This window comes from Amphiprion ocellaris, chromosome 6 (assembly GCF_022539595.1).
Source record: "Amphiprion ocellaris isolate individual 3 ecotype Okinawa chromosome 6, ASM2253959v1, whole genome shotgun sequence".
Taxonomy (NCBI): domain Eukaryota; kingdom Metazoa; phylum Chordata; class Actinopteri; family Pomacentridae; genus Amphiprion; species Amphiprion ocellaris.
The window spans coordinates 36,434,012-36,454,373 of record NC_072771.1 but is presented as its reverse complement, the minus strand read 5'-3'; the positions used below and the strand labels follow the sequence as shown (position 1 = coordinate 36,454,373).

The following is a 20,362-nucleotide window of genomic DNA, read 5'->3' as shown; positions in this document are numbered from 1 at the left end:
TGAGATTGGGTGATGTGGATTTTTTACGCTCCAGCAGCCGAGGCTGGACTTCAGAGGTGGAGGTACAGACGGGTAGAGCACTCATCTATCTATCTATTTATCTATTGTTCCATTTTCCTGCACTGTGCCCTCACTAACTCACTCTCTCTCTTCAACCAGTGAGTCACAGGTCTGACATTGTATGATACACACACACACACACACACACACACACACACACACACACACACACACACACACACACACACACACACACACACACACACACACAATCACACACACACAATCATGCACACACTGTCATCAGTATGCCAGCTTGTTCACAGAGGAGTTGAAACAAATGAGAGGCAGAAACGCACCAAATCTCGGGATTTGTACAGTTTGAACGGCTTTACTGGTTTAGATTCCACCCTACATTTAGAATTTTAAAGTGATTTTAAAGTGTAAAGCAGCTGCGTATTCAACATCCTTGGCACCACTATGGAAAACCAAAGTCAATTTGGATGAGCTTCTAGCCAGGTTATGTAAAATAACCATTATATACAGAGTTGTGGGAGGTTGAGAGAGTTGGTTGCACCTGGCTACATCTGACTGTATCTGAATATCTGAATATGGAGAATAGATGGAAATGTGAGCTGCAAATGGACGTGGAATGTTTGTTATTGCAATGTACTCAAATGAATGAGACCACAGCTCGATTTTCTTGATTTGTAATTGGATCTCAGCAAGGTGTAAATGCAAACAGTGCAGCATTACCACATGCTTAATGACTTTGTCTGGTGAAAATCAAGCTTTTTACCTTATTAACATGTTTATATATATATACACACTACCGTTCAAAAGTTTGTTGTCACCCAGGCAATTTTATATTTCCATGAAAACTCCCACTTTTATCCATGTGCTAACATAACTGCACAAGGGTTTTCTAATCGTCAATGAGCCTTTCAACACCATTAGCTAACACAATGTAGCATTAGAACACAGGAGTGATGGTTGCTGGAAATGTTCCTCTGTACCCCTATGGAGATATCAATCAATCAATCAATCAATCAAAATTTATTTGTAGAGCACTTTACAACAACATAACAGAAGACCAAAGTGCTTTCCAACAGCATAATAAAACAAAACAATACAATTTGGATTACTATAAAACCATAGAACCCATAAAAAACACAAAACTACGAAAACCATAAAACCATAAAACAGTGCTAGGATTCCAAGGCACATCTGAATAAGTGGGTTTTCAGTCTGGACTTAAAAAGTGGCAGGTCGGTGATAACACGAAGTTCAAGTGGTAGTGCGTTCCAAAGTCTCGGGGCAGCAACAGCAAAGGAATGATCACCCACTGCTTATACCGGGACCTGGGCACGTCCAGCACCATCTGTGTGGACGACCACAGGGCTCTGCTGCGGTGGTGGATGGTTAAAAGCTCAGCTAGATTTAAAGGAGCAAGGCCATGAAGGGCTTTCAAAACAAATGTTAAAATTTTGAACTCGATACGATGATGAACCAGGAGCCAGTGGAGGGCGGACAGGATGGGGTGATGTGACTGTGTCTGGATGTGCGGGTTAACAGACGGGCAGCTGCATTTTGAACCAGTTGTAATCGACGGAGTGATAACTGTGTGATACCGAAATAAAGTGCATTACAATAGTCCAGTAAAAATCACCTAGAATAGTCATTTACCACATTAACAATGTCTAGACTGCATTTCTGATTCATTTCATGTCATCTTCGTTGAAATAAACCGCCTTTCTTTCAAAAATAAGGACATTTGTAATTGACCTCAAACTTTTGAATGGCAGTGTATAGTCATCATGAGCAAAACAAGCAGCGAACACCATGTCTGAGCCTTTCCATCCTGAATCTGCAATATACTCATGACAATGTAAAAATAAGTGGATCAGACTGCTGATTCCATATGCAACAAACCACTGCAACCAAACCTTTCAACTTCCAGGTCATTGGTTTCCACTTTGAACATGTTTGGGTGAATTACCCCAGTATTACAACTTTCCACTGTGTATAATAGAGTAGTTCTACAATCTGATAAGAATAACTGAAAAAGGACATATTAATCAGATCAGTAGTGGAATGCCACTGCTTTTCTCCTTGTTGTGTAATTGCTCTCTGACTTGTTAGTAGCTTTGAATTTAGGGAAACATTGCCAAATTCCTCACAAAGCCTTCGTCTCAGGCTCATGTCAGGCCTATTGTATGGTAAGATTTTAGAGGTGATGATCAGCAGGTTGGTTGACATGTCATCTTAATGAGTTGCATTTATGTCACTATTTCATGCTCATTCTGGCGCTTGACAAAAGAAACTAAATAATTTTGTGAATGAGAACGGCATAATTGCAAATTCAACTGTAGTAAAATAATGGATATGTGAGCACAGAGAGCAGGAGAGAAGTGTTTCTGTTGTGTGATCTGAATTAGTTTCATGGTTTTGAAGCCTTGAATCGTTGGAAAATATTTAATTTAACTAAGCTGGGCTTCACCATCACACCTATTGTCTAAAACTGTAGCTTTGGCTGCATCGACTGCACCAACTGACCTCCCCACACTGAGGAATTCTCACAGAATCACTTTATGTGAAGGGAGACTTGGATTCTGCTTGCAGCTTTTGTTGAACTTGTGTCAGCTTGAAGAAAGAGGAGGAGTCAGGTGACCTTTTAACTTGGGCATGGATTTTTTTCTTACTAATGTGGTGAGAGCATACAGGTTGAATTAATACCTGGCTGGGATCTGATCGCGATGCACGGCAGACCACCTCCAGATACAGACCAGAGCGTTCTGTGATGCATCGGTGTCTGAATTATCACAGTCATTAACTTTCATCTTCCAAGTGGCAGTTACAACTAGAAAACTGGATTTTTTTCTGATACAACACATCAGTACAGGACAGCATTTCTACCTCTCACAGACCACCTCTGTATTCACACAGCAGCCTCGAGCTGTCACAAAACATGAACGCTTACATCTCGTTAACGTTGCAGTCTTTCCCATCTCTAGCATCCGCTCAGAATTATGTAACCACAGCATCATGCCAGGTGTAAATGGGGTCTTAAAGGTCACTTTTTCCAGCCGTACTTTGTTTTGAATTAATCACCCCTCTCAGTCGTGGAGAGCAGCTACAAAAAAGATGTCCTTTTTAAACCAAATGAGGAAAAATGGCCAACAGTGTTTATAGCTAGTTTAGCATGGTGGTGATATTTATATTACATTTCTTCATTACTGTTGACTCTGCTTTAATCAAATTCATTACTAACCATTATTTTATATTGTCACAATATTCATTACATAATGGGATAATTAAGCTGTAAAGATATTTTTCCTGCTTCCAGTAAGATAATCTGGAATCTCTGTCATGCTTCTGTGTGCAGCTTGAAGCTTCTCTGAATGATGAACCCAGCTAAGCTCAGTTTATAGATGTCATGAAAACAGGTACACTGAACGGAGCAGTAGAAATAAACCTGTAAACTTCAACAGATATCTTTAACCTTAATATAGCAGTGCAGTTAGTTGGGGTGTCGGGGCTATGAGGCTGTTTTTCAGCCTTTTTACACGAAGTTTTCTTGAAATGGCACGAGTTTAAACTGATTTTTACTTAGAATGACAGGTATTGCCGTGGTTTAAGGAAGGCTGTTTATACAGCTGGAAATATTATTGGTCTAATAGACTTTTGAGGATAACAGAAAACTACAGAGCGGCTGCTTGCTTTGATATTCACTTACTGCATAATGACATTAAACCTACTTAAATAATGTCAATGTTAAGATCTGTAGTGCTTCTTTATTTACATTTTATTTTCATTTATACAGACATTGCCACTGTTCTCTGCAAATAATGAATATATAGATTTTTAATAGCTGTCTTTCAGGTAAACAAATAAACACTAAAAAATATTTTGGTTGGTGTATCACTGCTGCTTCAAGTGTTTAAAACTTGAGAGTACACCATCCAGAAGTTGCATGGTTAAACTAAGAGCAAAAGAAAATTACCTATTTAAAAGTTAAACTAATATTTAAGCAGTGATTCATCAACAAATTTGCTCCGTGGCGACGTGTTTAAAAAAATTTCAACCAAATAAAATATGGATAAGGGGCTGACCAAGATAAAAGATGACATAAAAGAAACGGAAAACGTCCAAAATGAAAACATCTTTTTATTGTCATACACTTTGTAAAGGATGAGTGCAAATAAAAGAGCTCGTGATCAAAAAAATCTACCCATCACTAAGCCATGGACCATAAGGCATCATTAAATACAAGCTTTTTGGAGCTATCATCTACAATACAAGGACGGAATCAAGGAAAAGAAACAACACAGCATCAATGCTTATGCAATTCGAAGGAAAAAATGGAGGAAAAGAAAATTAAATGAACAGAAAACAAAAGCAACAAAAAAAAAACACAACACAATTTGTACATTCAAAAGAAAAAAGGTCAAAAAATTCACAAGGAATATTGATATTACGGCAAGTGACGATAAAACATAGTCTACAATCTGTTATGTACACTTGGCACTAATGTTATATCTTTGATTGTTGTCCAGTCAGGTTGTTGTCAACTCTAGCATGTGCACAGGTCGTAACTCTTTTTTTCCTTTTTTTTTCTTTTTAAATTTAAATGCTAGTCTAATCATTTATATAATCTATAAATATACTAAAACAATCATTCTCTCAAACAAAGCTGTTGAAAAGTTTTGCAAAGCCTGACGCAAAATTTGAGATCAAACTGCTCAATGGACAACAGTTCATCAGAAAAATGCTCACATACTTTTATATATAGTGTTGAAGGATTTTTTTTCATAACAAGAATCAATCTTTGATAGTCCATCTCATGCACTTGAAAGTTGTAAACAGTACAAATATAAATGATCCACTTACAATATTTGAATCCCAGCAATTCCAAAATAGACAGACAGACTCCAAAAAACAGCAGCAGATTGTTTGTATGCATTTTCCAACACTGGCAGATGTGTATATAATGAGGTGGAAAATGGCTATTTAACATGATTGGATTGTCTCTATCTATTCGACGTGGCTAGAGAGAATCAAAAGCAGTATACAGCTCGAATGACGCCACAGCTTCCAATTCATGATGATATGATTCAGGTTTTGCGGAAACATACATTTAAAATATAGTCTGATTTACAGTATGAAGTAGAAAACATGGCCTGGGGTGGTCTTCAGCATCCTGATATGTCTTTTCTGATATGTTAAAGGGAAGTTCAGCCAGATTTTAAGTTACTTACTTGTTACTTTTACGAGTGTTGCCTGTAATGCAAGAAGTCAGTAGTTCACACGGAAGGTTTGTGCAAATAAACTATTTCAGGTTTAGAAAAATATGAGATTATTTTTAAATGTGCTCCACGTTCATCCTTACAGCAGTGTTGTAGTCAAACAAACCTCTGTCAAGAACTATCAGATCGAGATAAAAGGCTGCTCAAATTAAAAAGGATAAAACAACGACAAGGTTAAAATTAAGTAAATCTTGCAGTTTATCGCACTGATTAATGAAAAGCATTTGTTTCATTATCAGAGAGTAAAAACATAGAGCTGTATCTCTTCACTAAGAGTCTATATAATGTCTGAAAATGATGGGTCTAATTAAAACAATTATATCACATCAATCACTGGATTTAATATTCATTAGACAGGTAGTGGCACATTGTCATCGCCTAAACAAATTAACTGTCATTGTTAAGCAGCATTCAGACTGAACATGAGCATATTTTTACTTTTTTTGTGTATATATACATGTTTGCTGTAGGTAGCTAACAATTCGAACCACCTCTGTGTGTGTGGAATCTGCCAGTATTGCAGTGTAATAGAGTATTATGTTTCTTTAGATACTGTGCTTTTTCTCTTGTCTGCAAACTATGGAAAATTAAAGTGTCTCCCAAATAATAAGTCACATTTAAAAGCAACAAAAAGAAACACTTAAGGCCAATTTGTGGTTTCACATCTACATGTTAGCAATAGTCTGCATGATGTAAGTTTAGTCATCTCGCCAGCTCCACGAGGGCTTACATGGAACTTCTCCTGGAAATTCTCCTTCATTAACACCTTCATTATTCATCATTAAAAGTGTTTGAATTCAAATAGTCAGTGGTGAACTTGGGAGGTACTTTGATTTGTTCATGCTTTCCATTTTCCACTGGTGCCCAAAGACAGTAAGAAGTTCTAAATTCTCCAGATATCCTGTGCTATGTTCACTCACTATGCTAGGCACACCTCAGAAATAATCACATTGACATCCAGCCTAATCTGTTGCACTAAGAGCTTCAGCAAAAAGCAACTGGGCTGTTTTTGGTTTGTCTTGAAGACGTTTTACTCTCATCCAAGAGGTTCATATGTAGCACGTTTTAGCCTTAGCTACATTCTGTTTTACAATGTGTTTCTCATTCACTCATTTGCAGGCGAATGGCTGCAGAGCTGCCATGCAACGTGCTCACTTGCCATCAGGACCAACTTCAGTGTCTTGCTGAAGGACACTTCGAATCGACAACCTTGAAATTAGGAGACAACCTGCTCTACCACCTGCCACGACTACACTGGTCATGTTAAAACTATGAATTTGCGTGTAAGAGTTTATGCCTTACTATGTTGCTAATATCAGCAAACTCTAATTAAATATTGCAGCATAACTTATGTTACTGAGCCAAATTGCTGACTGCTGTTACAAAAGCTTAGCATCTTAACTAAATGCTAAAAATAGCAGTAGCAGCCTGTAACATTTGGGAATCGATGTACGCACAGTCTTGTGTTTATTAGCTCCAGTTTATATCTAACACCGGTTTATATCCCTTTCCACCTTTAAATAGAGTCGAGCTGCCTCGAGAATTTACTTTGCATTCAGTCTGAACACTCCCTTATTCAGCTGATTTCAAAGTTATGAATTCAAGCAATTTGTCAGTGGTTGGTAAATATATTTAGGAAACTAGAAATGATTTAGAAAAGTAAATCCACAAACTCTTCTACTTCTCTCATTTAAAACAACTTGTAATGTGTCTATTATAGGATTAAATGTTTATGAAATACACAAATTCTCCAAAATCCACAGCACAAAAGTAAAAGAAAACAAGTAAAATAGTGTTTTTGGATAAATATTCAAGATGGGGCTGAATTAATCTGAAGAGTTCCATTTCGAAGTGACTACAACACTGCTGTTAAGCCACTCTGAATTCATTTTAACAGGCCAAAAACAAACTCAAAAGTCCATTTTAACCTTTTGTTTTGTCAGTTTAAGGTCATGGTTTTTCCCTTATATATCCAACAATCACATCATTGCAGAGATGGGAATCTAAAAACTTTTTTTTTCAGTTTTATACATGCTTTAGAAAGCTAAGGTGTAATTTGCAATATTTTGCCATTAGGGTCTGGAAAGTTCATTTACTGACTGAATTAAATGACTTACTGCACTGATTATACCAACTTTTTAAAAATCTGTATCCATTATATTGTGTACCTATTTAAGTAAAATAATATACATTTATTTCTTGTAAAATGGGGAATGGGAGGGGGCTCAGTGGTAGCATTTCTGAAAGGTAAATTAGTTCTGCAACAGTTGACGAGATACATTTCAAGTGTCAGTGATTTCACAGAACAGCATCAAGTGGGGGAGTCCTGGTCTGACTGTTTTTTTGTTTGTTTTTTTTTTTAAGGTTTGTTTTTCGTTTTTTCCAATGACTGTCGCTGTTCAAACATCTTCCTTATGTTCACAGGCAATATTCAAAGCACAGGCTGATCAGAGAACAGTCTCCCATCAAAGAACTGGGCCAACACATCCCCACACAAACAGGGAAGCTGGCTTCTTCACATTCAAATGGTACGGTGTAAATAAGAGGACATTTTAAGTTAAAACACAACTTTTCAGACAAACATGTAACCTGGACATCCACACATGAAGAGACCATGAGGTACCACTTGACAAATGGTCTACACAGTTGACAGACATAAGGAATGGCAAGACAATGTCATGAAAATATACAATATGTGATGTACAACAGTTACATTCATTCAAAACAAAAAAACATGGAAAAAACATCTACATTTGTTCTCAAACTTTTTTTTAAAGTCCAGGATGATGTGATCTGTTGAAAGTTACAAGCAAAGATACATCCAAGAAATAAAATCAAATATAATGAAGGGAACAAGTCAATAGTAAAAGACAAAAAAAAAAAAAAAAAGATAAAGGAAAGATATCCAGTATGGTTTAAAATCAAACCAAAGAAAATATGAGTCCCGACTGCTTTGAGAAACCGGACAGTCAACTTATCTGTACACACACATGCCAACATTCCATGAAAATACACACAGCACGGGCAGTTTTCATCACTGGGCTGGCTTTTGGATTCAGTGCATTCTTTAAGGAGGCGGGTTATTTATGTGGAGTTATGGCGGCTGCTTTTAATAGTTGCTGATTGTTTTGCTGTTTTATGTCCCTAACTCATTTGACATACTCAGCTGACTTCCAGAAGTGCCCTGGGTGGGAAAGGCGGCGGTTCCTTTTTGGCAACTTTTCCAGTAAATCTACCAGCTTGGAGAAGCTGGGTCGCTCTTCCTGCTTGTAGGCCCAGCAGAGGAGCAGAATGTCCTGGGAAACACACAGAGAAAAAAAACAACAAAAAACCTAATTGTTAGACATTTCATTTCATTATCTCCAGATGTATCGGGGGAGTGCCTGGTTACTGAATGAATGCATGTTGTGCACATAATGGCTCTGTATTGACTCGCTGCAATTGGGAGAAATTTACTTTTCTCAAATATTTATTTAGTCGGAAAGGTTTTTAATCTGTGATGTTCAAATGTTAAAGTGGAAGAATGATGTGATGTGAGGCAGAGGACAAATCCATGCAGGTGGTTTGAAAACAACTGCAAGTTTTTGTAACTTGGCCAGCACTTAACACTCAAACTAAAGCTGTTTAATTAGCACTTATTTACGTAGGCCATCTAACGTTAGATTGAAGAGCCAGGCTAGGTGACAAACATTAGGATAAATAATTCTTAAATATTAAGTAGAAGAATAATAGGTAAATGTTTGATCCCAGAGTTTCCATATCACTTTCTTGGGCTTGTCAATTAACCCTCACACTTAGGATTTCCTGTCCAACATATCTACCTAACAACTGCAAGGACCTGCTGCATAAATGAATAATTTTGTCCCTGACTAAGCGAGTGACTGTGGAGTAAGACTATTTGATGGACCAATTAAAATTTGGCTGCCTAAGACTCTTCATATTGACGTTTGGTTGGCTACTATGGGTAGCCCTGTTGCTTTTTGAAGTTGAATCATGGTCAATTTAATTTGGCTCCTCTGACAAGAAGTTAACATACAAAGAAGACTCTTTCATGTAACACATTCCAATACACTAATGTCAATTCATTAAAACATATGATGTAAAATAAGTGATGGAAGGAGTATTCACCCCATTTAAAGTGACTCACCTAATTCAACACAGGTGCGGCCAACTAATGCTGGAAGTTCACAATTAGTGAAACAGAGAACATCTGGATACAGTGAATGTGTCAAATAATTGCATAAAAAAGACCCCTGTATCTCGAAGATCCAGTCACTGGTGTATCAGTACACCTGGCAATAACTATGTCATGAAGACAAAAGAACACTCCAAGCAACTCTGTGAAAAGGTTATTAGAAAGCAAAACAGGGGATGGACACAAGAAAACTTCCAAGTCACTCTATTTCCCTTTGAGTACAGTTAAATCTATCAATAAGTAATTAAAGGAGTATGGTACATGTGTAAATCTGCCTGGAGCACGCTATCCTCCAAAACTGAGTGACTTTACAAGCAAAAGATTAGGCCTAGAGATCTAACACTCCTCCACAGGACTTACAAGTTTCCCTTGCTAGATGGGAGTGACTGTGCAAACAGCGAGTGTTACCTGTTCTTCACCAGTCAAAGCTTTATGGGAGAGTGGCAAAGAGAAAGCCATTGTTGAAACAAGGTCATTATAAAATTCGACTACAGTTAGACAGAAGGCAAGTGGGAGACCCTGAAGTCAACTGGAATAGCGTTCTTTGGTCTGAACATAGACAGTACATTTTGTTTTCACATCATCACAAACACACCATCCCCACTGTGAAGCATGGTGGTGGCAGTATCATGATGTTGAGATGCTTCTTAGTAGGGGTCTCTGGAAGTCTTGTAAAGGTTAAGGGTCATATGAATGCAGAAAATGGCAGAAAAGTATAGGGAACCCCTGGAGGACAACTTGATGCAGTGTGCAAAACAAACGTGACTTGGAAGATTTGCTTTCCAGCAAGACAGTGACTCGAAGCAAACAATCAAAGCTACACACAAATGGCTTAAAGACAACAAGGTGAACGTTCTGGAGTCATAGCTCTGACCTTAATCCAACATACAGATTCTGTGGTTGGACTTTAAAAGCATTTGAAGGGGGTAAGTACTTATGTAATCACTTATTTACATTTTTAATTGACATTGCTTAGCTCAAACCGCTTTCACTTTGACATGAAAGAGCATTTTTATAATTTGCTTTCAGAAAAGCGAAATAAATTTACCATAATTTGATGTTGAAAAAAACAATAAAAAAGGAAACTTCCAAGGGATGTAAATACTTTTCATAGGCACCACATACACACACATGGAGACCTACACATGCAGCGTCAGACAACAGCAGGATCAATGTGAGTGTCTCCAAAGCAACAGATTTGCGCACATTTACATGTGAGGCACATCAGTGGTAGCGTCATGAATTAATCTACTTGTATCTATAAATTATCCCTGATGTGGAGACAGGATCGATTAGGATTTCAAGGGAGATCACACAATGTACTTTTCTTCACCTCAGACAACTGAGCGGTCACACAGAGTCACAGTTTATAAGCTGCAGTTGAATCACTTGTTACAAAGCCGTCATCCTCAGGTTGAGTCATGAGGTTTATCAGAGGTGCTGTGAAATTTCTACTTTGGTGTTAATTAAAGTCTTAAGGTGCCATAAGGTGCTGTGGTTAGATAAAATATCATTCTATATGAATTTTCCATTTCCATTTCAGTAATAATACGCTAATAACAAGATGCTGTCAGATGCACACTTAGCTGAGTTGAGCTACTGGTAATGATTTTATATATTGGGATGTTATTATATTATATGACTTCACTTTTTTGTTCAATACACTGCAGCATCCCTTCTGCTGGACTATTTAAAGGGTCAGTTCACCTAAATTACTATTAAAATAAATCAATATGGGAAATGAATTCAAATAAGTATCCAGTACTACAAATGGTGGCTGAAGGGTTTTTAACTCTGCATTACAGATAATACTACATGTAGGTAAAAGCCAACTTACTGATATTTTTTTTCATGTGTTTTGTTGACTATTTGGTGATACACAAGCAACAGAAGGTAATCAAGTTGCATTACTTCTATATTGTGACACTTGGATTAGGTTACGACTACATTCTTTAATTGGTAACTATGAGTTAGTAGTAGTGATACTGAACCCCATTTTTTAAGCAACCCTCCCAAATATGATTAAAGAGCAGCTCTAACTGTAACGCATGCAGCAGCCATGACACAGCTTTAGGTACTTAAGATGGTAAAATTAAGAAATTGTTGATATCCAGCCGCCTGACACAAGGAGCTAAAACAAAAAGTTGGAAATTTATTCTCTAAGTTGGACTCCACAGCCTTCATGTGTGATTTATAAAGAAATATTGGGTAATAGCTGTGTGTGACAAACATTTGCAACCACATGGAGACAAAGAAAGCTGAATTAACAGGTAACAGCCACAGATCTGTTCAAACTGGGATTGGAAGTGTTTCAAGGAGTGAGATAAAAGAAACCAAAGTCTTGTACTTCTGCATGTTGCCAATTACAGCAAAGGAGAGCTTCAACAGGAATAATTTTTCATCAGAGCAAGCTCATATCTGACACTCTTTGTAAATATTAGCACATTAATGCTTTTTTTCATATATTAAAAATTCATTCCTGAGCTGCTATCTCTTGCTACTACTGCTCACAGCCGTGTGTAAAACTCAGCGATAATCTTTAATTAAAAACTGAGTATTAAAAACATTTCTTGTCAACGCCAAGGTCTTTGAAGTGCAGTTATGCAAAATTAAATAATGTTGACTTTCTAATTGTATTCCTTTGAAAGTTTTTACTTGAAATTTGATTTACGAGCATTCTTCAAAAACTTCTTCTGTTCCTCAGTATCGTCTTAAAATATGTTGTCCCTTAAAGTCTTTATCATGCAAAGTTTATAGAATGTGTGGGAGCAAAATGAGTCAAGGAGTGCTTTAACATGAAAATTATGCAGCAATTCATTTTGACAGAAAGAGTGACACATGAACAGTAAGAAGAGGAAAAATAAGCCCTTACTGATATCTCCTTCCCCATGCCGGTTTGGGCGAGGTTGGGCTTCATCCCGCTGCCAATCTGCCATATGATCACCTCTGCTGGCTGACTCTTGTAAGGCCACTCACGTGCATGTAACTCATACCAGATGGTGCTGTGAAGGCAGAGGAGCAGAGCGGGTCAATGCTTTGGACTTTCTGGTCACAAGAATAACACCATTGTCTTTGAAACACACCTATAGAAGGTTCACAAACAGGCCAGAACAAACACTATCGGGCGATTTCAGTCACAACAAATAAAACTCAATGCTTTGGGATTAATGTGCGGCTGTGGATGTGGCTTCTGCACAGCTGGATCGTCTACGCAAATGCATTCTGGGGATGAATTCTGTCTTCGAGTGTCACTCAGAAGTTAAAAAAACAGCACATTTTTAATTACTACCCGTGCTACATTAGCATACACCACCTTCCCCCGCGCAAATAGCTTGTTTTTTTACATTCTGCTCCTGCACGTCAAGTTTGAGGAGAATTAAAAATAGCCTCTTTGCCAGGAGTAAGGGAAAAAAAAGTGACGGCTGATTGTTGATGAATATGCAAAACCACCGCGGGGGTCACCTCTAGGTAACACAAAGGGCTAACAGAGCAGCTGGACATTGTGCGCCAGTGCTGCGCTCTCCTTCCCTTTAGAATAACATAGTGACGAAACCTCCATATGGGGAACCATCTGAAAATGCAATTGTGTTAGGAGTCAACAGAGCAGGGTCCACCCCCACAAATGAAGCAGCATAATGGCAGCGGAGGAAGAACAGGAGCCACGGGGAGTTTTAATCAGTTTAGGACAAATTTTTAAAAAATGGGCTGCAGAGGAAGAGACGGAAGACATCTTGGCTTGAGAAACTTGAATGGCACTCAGGAAAACAATCGGTAGGCAACAAATGAAGGACTCAGAGAGATGATTTGGGTAGAAATGTGTAAAATAACACATACTTTAAACATAAATATAAATAATAGCATAAATAAACATGCAAATCGTGCTGTTCGAAGACATTTACAGTAAAGGTACAAATTGTTGATATTTACCCCAAAAAAGGAAGCAAAATCACTGGTATATACATTAAAAAATGTTTTTAAAAAGTCTAACTACAGTGTAAAAACAGAACTAATAATAAGCTTCAGCATAAAGGGAGTTGCTCGGTCCTGGTGGAACAGGATTATTGGTTTTATTGTAAATTACATTTACAGTTTGGGTAGTTTTTCTACCTAAATATAAAAAAGAGCATGTTCTATTTAGTATTTAGACACCTAATATCACTTACTATAATATTAACCATTACTCAAAATGTAGATCACATTTTCATTTATTCATTTAGATGTTTAGACATTTGCAGCTCTGAAGAGACAGACAATTGTAATGCAAATTTCCTCGGACTCTTAGATGTAGGAAAAGATTGAAATTCCTTTATCTGATCTACACAAATTGCTGAACATGAAAGCAGACCACAACCAGAAATAGATGCACTGAAACCCAGCTGTAAAACACTCCAAGCATACCTTCAGTTAATAAAACTGCTCCTTTTGACTCATCTTCATCTGTTTGGATGTGGAGGCAAAGTCTTGATCTCTGACTGGGTGGATAGCCGATGAGGTTGTAGTGTCTGAGATGGAGAGTGGAATGAGGCCTGCTTTTCTGAGTATGATGTCCTTTATTATAGTAAATCGACATCCGGCTTGAAGGACAATTTGTTATAGTGGATTACGCAGTTCCCCGCTATTCTTTAAATGTGGTTAGAATGTCGTCCCGCTGCAATAGTCTGTAATTGGAGACACGAGATGACGTCTCTGGAATTCTGAATACTTTATTTATCACTGCAGGATAGTTTTTTTGGTTGAGATTTAGGATGTTGTTTGCTTAAATGAATGCACAACTCTTCCTAAAAGTCCAACAGCGTCCAACAGCAGGATTTCTAGACTCCATAATTGCATCTTTTGAGACAAAGCTTGTAGTCGAATAGTCTCTTTTGCTCAGGAAGGTTCAGAACTGAGCAGAATTACCCAGAAGTATCTACGTGGGGTTTTATTTAGCAGACATCACGTCACTCCAATCCAGCTTCCCTCCACTGTCTCTGTCTGTTTAGAATCGCTTTAAAAGCTCATCAGGGTCTGTCCCCAAGCTGGGGACATCAGAAATGTTGACCCATATGAGACTGTCCTAAAGTCAAGACTAAAAACTCTTTGGCTTTGGAACGACCTGCCTGAGGAGATAAGGCTGCAGCATCAATGTCTTCTTAAACCCATTTCTATAGGCTTGCTTTTATGTGATGTCATCTCTTTTTGTAGTCTAATTCATTTTTGAAATTTTATTTGTTCATCTTTCTCTCCTTTACCCTTGATTTATTTACTCATTTACATATTTGTTTCATGCATTTACTATAATTTTTACTACTACCAGCCTTGTCTTTCTGGTTTTACCCTCCATTTCTTCATTCCATTTATTTTTCTTCCTTACTTGAATGTGGCATTTTTGGCTCTTTTATTATTGAATCTGGTGTAGTTGTATTGATTCATTTAGATTTTTAAATTTTATTATTTTTTTAAAACCATGTTTAACTCTATTTTTCCACTTTCTGGTCTTTCACTTTCTGTTTGGACTGACCAGCTTTTCATTGTTCAATGGTCTTCTTGAATTTCCTTCTTTTCTTCTTTAATCTGTCAACTCCGTTTTGAAAAGGTCTTATATAAATAAAGGTATTATTGTTACTACTACAATAAGTGGTAATTGGAGCTTCTTTATATGCTAAAAAAAAGTGCTTCAGTGCTTCTTTTCTTATCTCTGTTAACCAAGGATACACTAATCCATCCTTAAACATAAAGAAAGAAGGCAACGTAGTCTTGCAAGTCCTTGTTGCTCAAGCATTTAAATGCGCCGTTGCATGAATAGGAAGCCCTGAAAGCACTATAGACCCTCTCTGGTTGTTTTTTTCCTTCATCCTTTTGAATTCTTGTTCACATCATTCCTTGACCTCTTGGTATTTTTTCTTAAGGTGAAGGTAAAGTGTTCTTTAAAAAAAAAAAAAACAGGATTTATTTTTTGACTTTGGTCACAAACCAGCGCTAGTCTCCCACTATACTGTCTGATTGCAACCCCTAATGGCAGAAGCTTCTTAAATAAGTGACAACAGACCATTCCTATTGTCTGCTGACTGAATTAGAGCTAATGAGAGCGCATGGGCTCATGCCATGGCCTTTTAAACACCTACCAACCGTTCTCTTGCATCCACATGGGGCAACCAATCGCTAATCGGCGTGCACTTTATGCACTTCAATCAGCTCCTTCAACATCCCGCTGTCTTCCAGCTGCCATTGCTTATTTGCACACAACATCCATATCTGAGGTTTCATTCATAAAGAGCCAAGTCACATGCTTCTAAATCAGGTTTACGGGACCAAGTGGTGTCTATGTCAACATTGTAATTTCTGTGTAATTAAGTTTTTAAATTATTAATCCTGCTCTCGTTAAATGGTGTCAAGTTGGACATCAAAACACGGACAAAACCAGTAACCAAATTGCCAAATTTAAAATATCAGATTATTACATGATCTGCCTTTGTACAGTAAGCAATAAAAATCTGTATCTATAATGAGATCTGGAAACCTGTTAATGAGAGTTGCCTCTCTGTCACGTGATGTGGAAGTTTTTAAGGAAACAGCTCCATTAAAAGTCAGGAGGAATTTACAGAATTCACACACGTATTTAGGGATTCTTTGTCGGCAGCGTTGCGTAATCAACCCCCCCGGCTCTGTCTAGACAAACGAACAGGAGGGCATCTGGTAAGAGGACGCTCACCCGAAAGCAAAGACATCTGACTGTTTGGAGAACGGAAGCTTGTCCTCCTCTGTGTCCGGAGAGAGTTGCTGGATGATTTCGGGGGCCAGGTGACACAGCCAGCCGTTGGGGATCCTCAGTTTGTCTTCCCTCCGGCTGCAGAGAGAGAAAACATAGAGATGGAGGCTTGTCAAAGTTTCCTGATCTGCTGTATAAGCCATTCCACTGGTGTATTTTCATTAAAGTGTGCTGTCATGGTAGATACCCGAGGTAAAATACGTCTGGGATGCTTTTCAGTTTCTGTTTCAGCTTCCACATCGGTGGCAAATCGCTGTAATTTCAAACCAATTTCATGAACATCATTTATTTTATCATTTATTAAAACAGCAGTGCATCAATGACAATCTTACAAGTTTGCAAGTCGAGATGCAGGATGGTTCTAATCAAGTGTTGATCACAGCCTGTGTCAAACTGAACAATATAACTTTGAGGTACATCAGATTGTGCAGTGCAAACCCACTGAATCGTAGCATTACAATGTAAACAGAAGAAAAAGAGACAAGTGAAAGCGTGTCATCATCTCACTCCATCTGGGCTGCTGTCATGTTTTGAAAATGTAACAAGAACATAAACAGCCAGGGCCTTCCTGCTGGCACTTCTGGTCGTGTAAAACCTGTATTACATGGTCTTATGTGCAGCAATACAATTGGGTATCATTGAGGTAGCTAAGATACAGGTCATGCCAAGGGTTAGACACAGCCGGTCAGTTTATGTTGTGTTGCCAGATTACCAGACATCAACATAAAAAGAGATAGTGACTTGTTTAGTCAGTCATACCTGTTGAATCATTATAGGAATGCAAAAGCTACATGCTGCTTTTACTGGATGCTATGTGCTATAACTATTCCTAGCTAAATGTAGCTTGGTGCCTGGAGTTCATGGAGTCTTGTCAACCCCGTTACGTTGCCACACAGTGCAGCTTAATTACATACATTAGATACATGTGATATTCATTGAGATTTAAAGGTATTTCGTTGATTTTGTTACCATTGGATGGAGTCTGGTAGCTTTTTCCAGTCTAAATGCTAAAGTAAACTAAGCAGCTGCTAATCATGATGCTACTTTTATCACCAAAACATGGTGGTGGTGTAAGTTTTCTGATCCAGCTTGCAGCAAGAAAAGCAAGAAAGAAAATAAATATATTCCTCAAGTAAAAAAAATATTGATGTTGTTGAATTCTGGTGAAATTTTGCTTGGTTGTGAAACATTAATTTAACCTGAAGATAACTCAAAGCTAACTGATCAGTTTCAGGAAGTATAAGTCCCCATGCAAAGAACAAAGTGGACTTGGAAAGTGGCGATGATAGCTACCCATTGGTCAAGTAACCTCTCATAGCAAACACAGAAAAACGCACAGGGTTCCCATGTTTGTTTCAGAAAGGTTGACTGTGACTGTTTTATAGATTAGATTATAGCACTGTGTCAATGTGATTATTCCTGAGTTGTGCCAAGAACAGTAGCTGGACATAGCATAGGATATCTGGAGGATTTAGAACTTCACACTGTGTTTGGGCAGAGTTGCTAGAAAGTACGTATTAATCACAGGATCTCCAAAGTCCGGCAGCAACTACCTTTACTGATGAACTATAGAGATGTGGATGAAGAAGACTCTCATTGCACAGTCTTTTCACATAACAGGTGTTTTAAGTATATGCAGTGAGTGTGGTAACAGATTTTGTAATATTTCGCAACTATATCAATTAGACTTGCAAAGGCACATTTATTAGCGTGACATTTCAGAGTTAGACCTTTAATGGCTTGGTACAAGCTCTGTACCAAACTATTTGTCTAACCCCAAAATGTCACACTAATAAATTTATCTTTGAAAGTTAGACAGTGTGCAAGAGGCAGACTGAAACTTCTGATACGCTCATGCCTCTCCTACACACCTGCCTAATGAAATAAAATGTGCAAAGAGTTCCTTTGGTTTAAATATTTGGCAACCCACCAGGTTGTTTTCTTGCCTTTATGCTCAGACAAGCTAACTGAATCCTCCCTCTAGCTGTTTAACAATTTGAGAGTCAGTCTTATCATCTTAATCTCAATCCAAATACAATACAAAAGCAAATAATACTTTAATTTATAGTGTTAATCTGATCCTCCAAAAACCAAAAGACTTAGGGATGGCTGACACTTTCAAATAAAGAGTCGAATATGTGGATAATCCTTTATAACACCATTCAGACATCTGGAGTAGGTAGACCAGGGAGTTTTGGGTAAATATGTGATTTTTAAAATATGGTTAAATTTGAATTCAGCTATTTAATCTGGTTATCATTTGTTTGAGTTTATCTATATTATGTTGCATAATACATCTAAGAAAATCCTGCTGTGCATGCAGGTGTAGGTGTATTCAGACGTTTCACTGTGCTGCTCTCGCTGGTTTCCAAAAAGCCTCCACACATTTTCTGGGACGCTGATGAAAAGCTTTGGTCTCATGAGGTCAATCTTGAGCGGATACAATACGTGGTTAGCGGTGTGCTCAGCCATGACATGGCAAATTACAGAAAATATACTCTATTTGTTAGTAGAGTGGGACGCAGTTTATAGAATTTCGATTATTACCAGCGACCCAACGTTTTCTTTGTACGATGTTTCAGTTTGTCCTGTCTGTACAGAAAAATTCATCCAACCTCTATTGAATTTCTCTACTTACACCTGACCTGTTCTTTTTCTCTCAAAGAAGAAGAACACCTTGTTTTTAAACACTATTTGTGTTCTCTGGCGGACAAGTGGGAATTTCTTCCATGGCAACAGCGTAGAAGACAGAAGACAAACAGTTTCCAACTAATCTCCATCAATTCAAGTTAAATGATTGCACTCGTGTGAAATTGGGCATATTACACTTTTAGATTTGGTTTCGAAGAGCAGGAGGGAAAAGTGGATGGAAACAAATGTTAATAAGAGCAAAGATGCATGTAAGCTGATTTAAACTGTAAAACTCCTCCTCTTTCTGCAGGAAATTACAGCTAAATCATCAGACACTCAGATCCAAACAATAATGTCAATATAATTTGCAATATTGCTTCAGAGTAGTACTTCACTATATGTAACATTTCCTTTCATGCAGATTCTCATTTCTCAGGTGTAATATTTCAGTTTAGCGTTTAATCTTTCCTTATCACGTGTAATCTTTTATTTTAATTTGCAACATTTTAAATACATGTGCAGCATTTCACTTCCATGTACAACATTGTGAATGTAAAGTGCAATGATTAATTCTCATTTTCAATTTCATTATTTCATTATAATTTTTCACATTACCTATTACCTCAAGTATAATTGCCAGCATTACTTTTAACAGTCTTACTGTATTTAACTATTCTAGTCTTATTTTAGTATATTTATTTTATTTCAGTAACGTATCATACTTATATCTTATTGCTTTATAGTTTTTAGCATTTCCTATTTTTGTCATTTCTTTTTGTCTTTTGCGGCATCTGGCACAAATGTTCCCTTCAGGATTAATAAAGTTGCATCTTATCTTACCTTATCTAAAACTGAATTTGTAAACATTTGCACCATTTTTTAAGTTGATAATTTATTGAAATAAAGTCTTAAAATTCATGTAGTTTGTTATTAGCATGTCAATTATTACGATACAATCAAAACCATATTTTTTGAGGTCATGGTGAATTTGACCACCAGAATTAATTCATGCGTCAGTAAAAGCACCAAATTTAGAGAAATTTTCTCATGTCTATGAGAACAGGACGTACAAATAACCCACAATGAATCCGACCACAGCTGTTGCCTGCGAGGAGGTACGATAACAAGCAGGTGACAAAATGCATAAAAGAACAAATCCGAAATATTGTTATTTCTCTAAATAGAGTCCAATACATCCACTGAAGGTTTTGTTGTCCCTGCACCATATGGACCAACATTGCCTGGATAATGTCCGTCTGTCTCCAAGGTTAATTCTCGCATTGCAAAACAAAGCTGATATTGTGTATTGAACATAATTACCTGCCGGCCTGCAGAACCCCAGATATGGTGAAGAGTCCAAAGTCAGTGATGACGACTTTGCCGTTGTCATAAAACACGTTCTTGGACTTCATGTCTTTGTGTAGGATCCCCTTGGCATGGAGGTAGCCCATCCCCTAAAGGACAGAGAGAGACGGAAAGTGA

The 20,362-nt window shown here is 37.6% G+C and overlaps 1 protein-coding gene across 3 annotated transcripts in view; it reads right to left on the bottom strand.

Moving 5' to 3' along the window:
* ksr2 (kinase suppressor of ras 2) overlaps nt 1-20,362 on the bottom strand; it is a 142,095-nt gene that overhangs the window by 8,288 nt on the left and 113,445 nt on the right. For 2 of the 3 annotated variants that reach the window (XM_023276278.3, XM_035950986.2), the window contains 4 exons: nt 20,201-20,334; nt 16,193-16,327; nt 12,374-12,503; nt 4,148-8,602 (listed from right to left, as the gene is read on the bottom strand). In XM_023276278.3, coding sequence (XP_023132046.1) covers nt 8,456-8,602; nt 12,374-12,503; nt 16,193-16,327; nt 20,201-20,334 — 546 coding nt within the window. In that variant the 3' untranslated portion in view covers nt 4,148-8,455. Of the gene's footprint in view, nt 1-4,147; nt 8,603-12,373; nt 12,504-16,192; nt 16,328-20,200; nt 20,335-20,362 lie in introns of those variants that run through there. The other variant, XM_023276279.3, reaches the window with a different exon arrangement.